At 44.9% G+C, this 10,447-nt stretch overlaps 1 protein-coding gene across 1 annotated transcript; it reads right to left on the bottom strand.

Annotated features, from left to right (window-relative positions):
- Positions 1-5,855: 5,855 nt before the first annotated feature.
- Positions 5,856-9,971, bottom strand: LOC149167728 (uncharacterized). Its single transcript, XM_089430574.1, has 3 exons — positions 8,665-9,971; positions 7,344-8,142; positions 5,856-7,106 (listed from the first exon to the last, which is right to left on the bottom strand). The coding sequence occupies exons 1-3, from the start codon at positions 9,969-9,971 to the stop codon at positions 5,856-5,858; spliced, it is 3,357 nt and encodes a 1,118-aa protein (XP_089286700.1).
- Between the last annotated feature and the right edge of the window lie 476 nt (positions 9,972-10,447).

The raw sequence follows: 10,447 nt of genomic DNA on the forward strand, positions 1-10,447 counted from the left end.
TCCCAGAAATTGTTTTGTAATTTATGTAGGTCGGTAGGCCATGATGAATGCACCTGCAGAAGCTACAAGCTAATGATGGATTGGACTCCTACCTATAGAGTACAGATTGAAATGCAAGCCCTCGACCAAAATGCAGGAATGGTGTGCGCTGGATTTCAAGGGCGCGGATGAGGTCGAGGTGGAATGGGACCAGGAAGGGGTCGCGGACAACTAATTTGTTACAATTGCGGAGGGCTAGGACACTATGCCCGCGATTGTACAAATCCGACGAGGACATCATGTTTGTATTGTACTCAGTTTGATCATGAGGTAGAAGACTGCCCTACATTGATGGTGAGGCTACGTGAAAAAGGGGTACTCCAGCCTCCTCCAATTCATAATTTGTAAATGACGAGGTCTGAGTCACGCGAAGAAGACCCGAATGTAAACACAGTGCTCAGAAGTGGTATCACCACTGGCGATGATAAAGGTAGGCAGTCAGAAGAAAGTGCATGGGTTCACAAGGCTCCTACAAAGGAACCTAAATTTGATTTAGAATGTGTGAAGGAGACATTCATGGAAGCTAAGAAGAGCTTCATGGAGGCCTCCACTTCAGGTTGTAAGGATCAACTAGAGCCAATGATGGATCCTTCAATGCTCACTATCTTTCTGGAGACATGCATGAAACTACTTTGCGACAGCAAGACAGTAAAAGGACTATAGGAACTTATCACTAGGTGCGCGGGGTCAGGAGAACTGCGCGTGGTCCAGAAACTTGGAAAGCATGCATTAGCACAGGAAGGGAAATGAGGTTGACTACACAAATCGACGAGTATGAAATGGATCAAGTAATCCTGGATCTGGGATTGGACGCGAATGTACTACCGAAATAAACATGGGAACGCATGGGCAGACACGCGCTACAATGGTCTCCTATTCAATTGCGAATGACGAACCAATAGAAGATCTTTCCCATGGGAATATTGCAAGGGGTAACAGTGGATATTGAAGGTAGGAGCACGCTGGCAGATTTTGAAGTGATAGAGATTTTTTATGACAACAATCCATATCCCGCGTCACTAGGAATAGACTGGGCCACCGATATGAATGGAGTCATAAATCTGGAGAAGTGCAAAATGATTTTTGAGAAAAACTCACTACGCATGGTAGTACTGCTAGATCCAGTTGAATGAACACGATACACTGAACTAGTGCACAACAATGATAGTGATGACGATCTTTATTTTATCTACAAGATAACTATGTGAGAACAGGATTGGGTGAACCCGACTGCAGATGGTAGCATTTTGTGGGAGCGCGAAAGCTCTTGCACTTCGGATTCGGACAAGGAAATAGAACGATGGCAGAACCGATTACATGAGGTAACCACGCTTAATTGAAACATGATGGTTATATCACTACGCTACATGACAATAGAGGTAAGGGATCTGCCTATGTATGATGGGTTGACAGCTGTGGATGAATTCCTGAACAAATTTGAAAGCACAGTACCAGAATAGAAGTGGTTCGATGCTCTGAAATGGGCACTGCGCGTGATGCCTGCAAGGTGGTGGGGTACACATCAGGGAAGTTTTGAGGACTGGTAAAGATGCAGAAGGATGATGTACCTACGATTTGGGAAACCACATATGTGGCTAGTAGACAAGTATGATGGATGGGATGATCCACGTACACACCTCACGAAACGGACCAAGGTCTACAAGGAAGAGCCACAACCTAAATGGGTACATTTATTCTATCATACCCTGGATGTCATACCCATGAATTGGTATATTGAGATGCAGCTACGCCATGGTATGAGTGAATGGGATATCTTGTGTGAGGGATTTTTATTAAATTTCACATTTGAAGATAGTTGGTGGGATACCGTTGACGATGCGCTACAGGTAGTAAAAGCAATTATCTTCAAAATACCCTAGGAGCCAATGGAAGTACTTCAACCAGAATAGGCAACACAGCTGAGCTGGATGCTAGAGTGTTACAATGTAAATGTTGAGGAGGATGATGAGGACCCAAGAAATATTAACATTCCAGAAATGTAAGGTTGTCGTGAGATTCAGGGACCATCAGTTGAGGATCCCGACATCACCATGCTACTAAAAACAAAGTAGGAAAACATTGGAACGGAGGTGGAGCCGAAGTACGCAATGCTTGGGGACTATTGGGATGATGCCACAGTGGATAAGGTCGTTGAGTTACTCTGCGAATACTAAGACTTGTTCTCGACCAAAATTACGGACTTAAAAGGGATCGTTGGCAACTTAGGAATGATGAAGATCACCCTGAAACCCGACGCGAAGCCAGTTAAGTAGTGGCCTTACTACTTGAATCTGAAATATAAAGAAAAGGTCCACGAAGAATTAGAAAAAATGCTCGCAGCCAGAATTATTGAGCTAGTGGAAGAATCTGACTAGGTGAGTCTTATGGTTGTACAGGAGAAAAAGCAGAAGGGTGAAATAAGAATATGTGTGGACCTCAGGAAGTTGAACGACACCTGTGTACACGATCCATTCCTGACATCGTTCACAGATGAAGTACTGGAGAATGTTGGTGGTCAGGAAGCATACTCATTCACGGATGGGTTCTCAGGGTACTGTCAGATTAAGGTCACGCCAAAAGACAGCAGCAAAATGACCTTCGAAATAGAATGGGGCTGCTTTCAATACACCATTATGTCATTTGGACTGAAGAACGCGCTAGCCTTCTTTTCGTGCATCGTTGTGGCAGTGTTCAAAGAATACATCCATAAGTTCTTGGAGGTCTATTTGGATTATTGGCCTGCCTTTGGATTAGTTAAGCACCATGTAGTAAGCTTACGCTTGATGCTAGATACTTGTCGTCGACACTAGATTGCGCTACACCTTAAGAAGTGCACATTCCTCGTTCCCTTTGGAAACCTGCTGGGGCATGTGGTTTGCAAACAAGGACTAATGGTGGACCTTGCAAAGATGGAAGCACCACGAAGTGTTAAACAACTGCACACTACTTTGGGACACACCAGATACTATAGGAAGTTCATGAAAAGTTATTCCCAAATAACAGCGCCGATGGAAAATATATTGAAAAATGATGTTACATATTACTAGAATGATGATTGCATGAAGAGTTTGGATGTTCTGAAGGGGAAACTGGCCGCCTGTCCAATCCCGGTCTTCCCAAAATGGAATGTGGAATTTCATGTACATGTTGATGCGTCGTGTATTGCGCTGGGAGCAGTACTCACACAGGAGGGCACGGAGGGCATGGATCACCTGATTGCATTTGCAAGTTGGAGATTGTCCAAATCAGAAAGGAACTATTCTACCACTGAGCATGAGGGGTTAGCAATGGTGTACATGCTCCAAAAGTACCAACACTATTTACTTAGAGGACATTTCAAGATGTATACCGACCATTCCATGTTGAAATACCTAGTCAATAAGACTGTGTTGGGGGGGGAGGGGGGGCACATATGCAGATGGCTCTTACTGTTCCAATAATATGATTTTGAGGTCATAGTCAAGCCAAGACGCCTGAATACAGGACAAAATCAATTGTCACGAATTGAGACGGGCGAGGAACCCACGAATTTGGAGGAGGGACTACCTGATGCACATCTCTTTGCAGTGCGCATCGCAGACGGACATGTCGAAGATATAATCCATTTTCTAACAACAAGGACTGCACTGAAGGAATACTCAGTCCAACAGAAAAGGGAATTGGTGGTGCACGCGGTGGACGTTCCTATCATCTCAAGGCACCTATACAAAATGGGAAATGATGAGATATTGCGAAGATACGTACCTAAATTTGAACGAGGTCAGATCCTCGCAGAATCACATGGGGACGCTGCAAGAGGACACTATGCAGGATGCATGACCACACAGAATATTCTTTGCGCGGGGTTATGATGGCCAACCCTGCACCAAGATTTGAAAGCGCACTGTAAGGCTTGCGATATATGTTAAAGGACTGGAAAACCATTGTGGAGGGATGAAATTACGTTAAATCCACAAATGACACTATAGTCATTTGAAAAATGGGTAATCGACTTTGTGGAACCGATCAAACCGCAAGGAAAGATGGGCGCGTGCTACATCATCACCGCGGCAGAGTACTTGACACGATGGGTGGAAGCGTAGCTAGTCAAAGACTGCACGTTCGCTATAGCTGTGAAGTTTTTGTTTGAAAACGTGTTGACCAGATTTGGCTGTCTGAAAATCTTAATGAGTGATTGTGGAACAAATTTCCTAAATGAAACCATTAGCGTGCTCACAGAAGAGTTCCAGGTGTATCATCAGAAAAGTACACCATACCACCCACAAGCTAATGGGACAGTAGAGTAATTCAACAAAATACTGGAGACTGCGTTGACCAAAGTGTGAAATGTACAGTGAAACGATTGGGACCTGCGCATACCTGGTGTACTATGGGCTTACAGGACAACGTGCAAGAAATTGAGAGGACAGATGCCTTTCCGGTTAGTTTATGGCACGGAAGATGTTATGGCGATGGATACATCGTACCTAGTCTACAAATAGCAACACTCATAGGGATGACAGACTGCGAAGCTCTAGAGGAAAGGCTCATGCAATTGGAATAACTAGAGGAGGAACGGTTTCTAGCTGGATTTCATCAGCAGGTACAAAAGTAGTGTGAAAAATCCTGTCATGATTGCCATATCAAGTTGCACACCTTCAAGGTAAACAACTTAGTGCTACTATATGACAGTAAGTTTGAAAATTTTCTGGGAAAATTCAGAATGCACTGGCTGGGACCATACGTGTTTCAGGAGGTCACAGACAGAGGTGCGGTCTAGCTAGTTAAACTAAATGGAGTACCCTTCCCAGGAAAAGTAAACAACAGTTGCTTGAAGCCTTACACGGGTGGGCCGGCTATCTGACTAACAGGCAAAAGCACAGTCTTCGCAACTCGAGGATCCAGGCAAGGGCACGGGACTATAAACATACACAGCACATGTTGGTACATATGTAAGGACACAATTCAAAAACAGAGGTCTCAAAAGAATGGATGCAATAGCTCAGTGCGATGCAGAAATTCAGGCCGTTCAGGACAAGTTGGAGGGACTCCGTACCAAGATCATTGCACCGATAGAGTGACTCAAGGGCACATCACAATGTTTATGTTGGGGGCCTGTTGGGCATGGAACCCCCCCACAGCATGTTTTGGGGCTCAAAGCCCATGTTTTGGTCAAATAATGTTGTAAGACCTCGTGAATTATGGGCACGGAGCACGAAATGTATGTTGAGTCATAGGGTTGTCCACCCTAAGTCTTGTAATGTACTGTCGACCTACCCATGGTTCCTGGACCATGGGATTGTATAAATAGAGCAAGGCTCTAAGTTGTAAAGATAATAAGAGACAGATGAAAACAAATGGAGTCTAGAATATAGCGAGCATAGAGTAAAGGTCTAAGTGTCTTGGATTGTAGTAGTATGAAGAGGATCTGTAGCTGAGTGTGTAGAGGCCTAGTAGAGTCCGCAGCTGAGTGCGCGAACCCCTACAGCTGAGTGCGCAGGGCAGAGTCAAGTCTATAACCAAGGAAGAAGAATAATAAAGAGAAGTTTGATTCCAAATCTTGTGTATTTGTTCTTGTGCTATTTCCTTTTTTTCCACTGGAAAAATCAGTAACTTTCATTAATTTTGAAAATTACATATAGCAGATGCCGAGGCATTACTTGTATTGTTCATAACAAAAAACCAACTTTCATAGTGTTGTTCTGTAGTCATCAATCAAACTGTTCTGTGTACATTCATCTGTCTGTGCTTAATATCTATAAGAAAGTTCTATTTATATACATATTCCATGTTCTATGTACTTCTGATATCCAAAAAAGAAACAAAATCGCCATAGCCTATCCGTTGCTGGGACTGTTGTCCCTTTGATCTCTTTGTTCTATGAATGGCCTGTGATAGAACTGATGCACCTCTGCTCCATTCTGCTCCACTGTTATCCACTCGCCTCGGGGAAGTGTCGAGGCCTCTTTGGATAATTTGTCAGCCTCGCTGTTATGCTCTCTGTAAATATGCAAACATGAGCAATGGTTAAAAGCTGCTTTGAGAATGAGTGTATCATGTAGCAAGTTACTGAGAGTGTGTGTATGACAATTTGTGATATTGTTGATCCAGTTTATAACCACCATAGAGTCCCCAAAAATATTGATGCTGGTATGCTGATGTGTTAATGCAAAATGGAGGAGGCTGTGTACAGCAGAGAGTTCAGCGAAGTTGTTTGTTCCATTGCCTAAGCCTATTTTGACAAGGAATCGGTGGTGATCATTAAGGTGCAGAACAAACCCCCCGCCACATCCTTCCTGATTTGCAGCTCCGTCGAAAAATGCCCACGGGATGGTTCTGTCAAATTCGGGCATAGGTTGAATGGATCTCGGGCGAGGGGGAGGAGGGTCCGGGAGCTCATGATATGCTGAAACAATGGAGGCTTCTACCCTGCCCCATGATATAATTCGATCCTCAAATATGGCCCGATTTCGGGCAAGCCATATAAACCAAGTAGCCACAGGTGGAAGGTTTTGTACTTTGGTTCCCGGGTGGCTGAGCGACCAAGTATCCCATGCATTCCTGATATTATTTCCTCTCCAAATTACTGCAATTCCCAGCTGGTTGCATATGTTATTCCACAGGTTTATGATTACAGGGCATAGAAGGAAAATATGATCCTGAGTCTCTGATGCACTTTTGCAGAAAATACACCATGATGGGCCACATAATGCTCTGTGGGTGAGGTGTTCACCTGTGGGCACATTGCCATAAAGAGCGCACCAGAAGAATAGTTTAGACCGGGGAGATGCCTTCAGCTTCCAAATAGCATGCCACCAAGGCTGTATCACCTCAGGCATTCTATGAGATATGAGCGCAGTGTATCCCAATTTTGGTGCATATATACCATGGTCGGCATAGCACCAAATGAGTTCATCCGGGCCTTGCTTAATTCGAACATGAGATTCAGATAAGGCCTCCGTGTATCGATCCCATTCCTGGTGCCAATGGATAGGGAGGTTCAATTGCTGAGCAGATTTCCAGGCTTGTGAAAAAATATCCGAGCGCTGTTGGTCTGCAATTTGTGCAAAATGCCGAATATCCTGGGCCTGTAAATGCAGTAAAAGGTCTGGACTAAGAATGTGCCTACCCCCACAGTTAATCTAGGGATCCAAACCAATTCTGCCCGTCCACCCATCATTTATGCGCCAAGCAAGATTGTTCCGGATGAGAGGAAGGGATAGAATTAAGGCCTTCCAAACCGAGGAGCATCCCGATGTTGACCAGGTAGGGAAGCGGGCCCAGTCCAAAATATTATGAGGCCAAATGTATTTAAAATAAACTACCTGTGTCCAGAGATTTTGTCTGGTCAGCAGTGTCCATCCCATCTTGGCAGCCAGTGCTTTTGCAAATTCAGGCAGTTCCTTGAGCCCCCATCCCCCCCACTTTTTAGGCATAGAGATCTTCTTCCATCCGATCCATGCAAACAATCTTTTGTCCTGATTCCCATTCCAGAGATATCGATTACAAATTTGTTGAAGTCTCCCCAGGATGTTCCTTGGGATCCATGCTAAGGCCATCCAGAAGACCGGGGTGGCTTCTAATACAGACTTGATAAGCACCAGTCTCCCAGCCCTGGAGAGATATCTGAAGCTCCATCCTGAGAGTCTTTTTTCCAATTTGGCAGCCAGCCAGACCCAGTCAGCAATCCTTTGACAGGTAGGTTTCAGATTAAATCCCAAATATTTGAATCCTCTATCCAGGGGGTGAACTGCATATGGAAAGGATTGTAAGCCAATCTGTGTCTCCTGTACCGATGTGCGGGCACAGGTGATGGTAGATTTAGTCTGATTTGGCATCATACCAGTGGCAGATGAAAAAAGATGGAGAATCCTTGAGAAAGATCGAGAGTCTCGAACACTGCCATTTAGAAGAATGAGGACATCATCTACAAAGAGTAGATGAGTGAGATAACAAAGGTCAGAGATGCGAAGTCCCCCAATATCTCCAGATCTCTTTGCAGCTTCCATAAGTCGACTGAGACCTTCCATGACCAGCAGGAACAGGAGGGGTGATAGAGGACACCCCTGCCTCAGACCCCTGCCCGAGTGAAAAAAGTCTGTGGCCGAGCCATTGATAAGTATACTGAAGGATGGAGAAGTAATGCAGGCCATGATCCAGGTTATGAAAGCATGAGGGAACCCCAGATGAATGAGGATCATTTTGAGGTAGAGCCAGCTGACACGGTCAAAAGCTTTAGACAGATCAATTTTTAAGAGGATGGCTTTTAAGTTCTTCGACCATATGGAATGGAGGGCTTCTTGAGCTAGTCCAATGGCCTCATGGATCTGTCTGGATTCGAGAAAAGCAAATTGCTGAGGGGCGATAGAACGGGAGAGGATAGGCCTGAGACGATTAGCAATGGTCTTGGATATGATTTTATAGAGGCAGTTACATAAAGATATGGGCCTGTAGTCATCAAAGGATGCCGGGGAGTCAGATTTGGGGATGAGAGCGATAAAAGTGGAGTTGATGGCATGGTAGATTGATCCAGTAGATCGGCTTTCTTCAACCACCTGAAGTAGGTCCTGACCCAATACATCGAAGAAGGCGGTGTAGAATTCAATGGTCCATCCGTCTGGCCCAGGGCTTTTGTCTTTTTTGAACCATTTCAGAACTCCTTCCAGTTCTTCAGCAGTGACCGGATCAGTTAAAGTCTCCACATCTTCTTCCTCTACGAATCTCGGGAAATGATTAGCCACATTGATAATATCAAGTAGATTTTCATCTCGTGTGCTCCTGTAGAGGTTCCTGAAATGGGTGATACCCAGTTGAGCGAGCTTATTGAAATTGTCTGCAATATCTCCATCCGGTGTAGGGAGCTTCCAAATAGTATTAGATACTTTTCTGCATTTTGCAAAATTATGGAAAAACTTTGTGTTGTCATCCCCAGCTTGTATCCATAATGCACGACTCCTTAATCTAATAGATTCCTCTCTCTCTTTGAGGATCTTTGCTTTTTGATTCTCCAGGTCTATAAGCTTACATTTCTCAGCAGCTGATATGAAGCCCTGCCCTCTGTCATCAGTGAGAGAACATAAATCCGCTTCAATCTGGGAGAGTTGTGCAGATTCCCGATCCCTTTTCTCCCTTGCCCAATTTATAGTCAAATGTTTGATTTCAGCCAAGTTCCTGCAGAATCCTTTGGCAAGAGGAACCGTGTCATTGATGGGATGCGAGACCCAGAAGTCCTTAATCAGCCGGATATAATCCTGATCCTTCAGCCAAGAGGAATTGAATTTAAAGGGCGCCTTGGGCTTCCTGAATGGACCCTGGATCTCCAGGTATATAGGATTGTGATCCGAAATCCCCCCGGAACCAACCCATTGACGATAGAGATGAAGGCGCTGCAGGAGAGGGCCCTTTAATAGGAATCTGTCAAGTCTACGAGCAAGTGCAGCATCCCCAACTCTTCGGTTTCGCCAGGTAGGTAGGAGTCGCTGCAATGGAATATCCGCAAATTCAGATTGCTCCAGCAGATTGGTCATATAGTCAGTGATAGAGTCAATTTGTGCCTCTGAGCCCCAAGACTCCCTGAATCCCAGGGAGAAGTTGAGGTCTCCTCCAATAATGACATTGTCTTCATTCAGCAGGGGGAGCTGAAGGGTGTTCCTCCAGAATGATTCTCGTTGGGAACAAGGAGCATATACGTTAACCAATCTGAGATCCATGCCGAGGTCAGCCGAGAAAAAATCCAAACCAATGAACCCTGCTCCTCCCCAGGTAGATATAGGATTGATGGAACGAGGGTTTAATCCAATGGCTAGCCCCCCAGATCGTCCCACGGCATCATTTGCATAAAAACTCCATCCTGGGACCATAGCTTGCATTATACGAATAATTTGTTCAGCTGAACAGAGGGTTTCCTGAAGCATAATAATGTCTATAGGCTCAGATTCAATGAGCCTCTTCATGGCTAGTTTTTTGGAGGAACTAGCCAGTCCTCTGCAGTTAAACGATAAACACTTCATGGGGGAACACCTCTCGGGGTGTGTCCTGCTCTAAGAACCCCGTCAATGGTCGCTTGCCGGCCAGAGACCACCTCTGCCCCAGCTTGTTTGATGGCTTTAGAAAGATGGGATTTTCTCCCTCTGGAGTTCATCGATGCCCCCTCAGGAAAGACAATGCCCAAACCCGAATGACCAACAGCCGAGTCTTTTGGAGTGTTCCGAGATCGGAGGAAATATGGGTGAGGAGGGGAAGAAGGGCGAGGAGGGGAGTGAACCACATGAGATGAAGAAATGATAGATTCAGTGCAAGTAAGCGGGGATGATAAAGTGCAAGGAATCATAGGAATGTGTGTAGGACCAGAGATATGAATACCATCAAAAGACGAATGCAAAGAAGTGATAAGAGTAATAGGAATCGTACCCGCTTCTGCCGCCGAACG

This window comes from Pinus tabuliformis, chromosome 5_1, assembly GCF_031772625.1.
Source record: "Pinus tabuliformis cultivar Carrire ecotype Pingquan chromosome 5_1, CPIR1, whole genome shotgun sequence".
Taxonomy (NCBI): Eukaryota; Viridiplantae; Streptophyta; class Pinopsida; order Pinales; family Pinaceae; genus Pinus; species Pinus tabuliformis.

What these genes read in the sequence shown, in the direction of transcription:
- LOC149167728 (XM_089430574.1), bottom strand. Translation starts at nt 9,971, where the DNA reads ATGAAGAGGCTCATTGAATCTGAGCCTATAGACATTATTATGCTTCAG. An exon ending in CTGGAAGGAGTTCTGAAATG is followed by an intron (nt 8,143 to 8,664) that starts GTTCAAAAAAGA and finishes TCCATCCTTCAG; the next exon opens with TATACTTATCAATGGCTCGG. An exon ending in GACAAAATCTCTGGACACAG is followed by an intron (nt 7,107 to 7,343) that starts GTAGTTTATTTT and finishes CTGCATTTACAG; the next exon opens with GCCCAGGATATTCGGCATTT.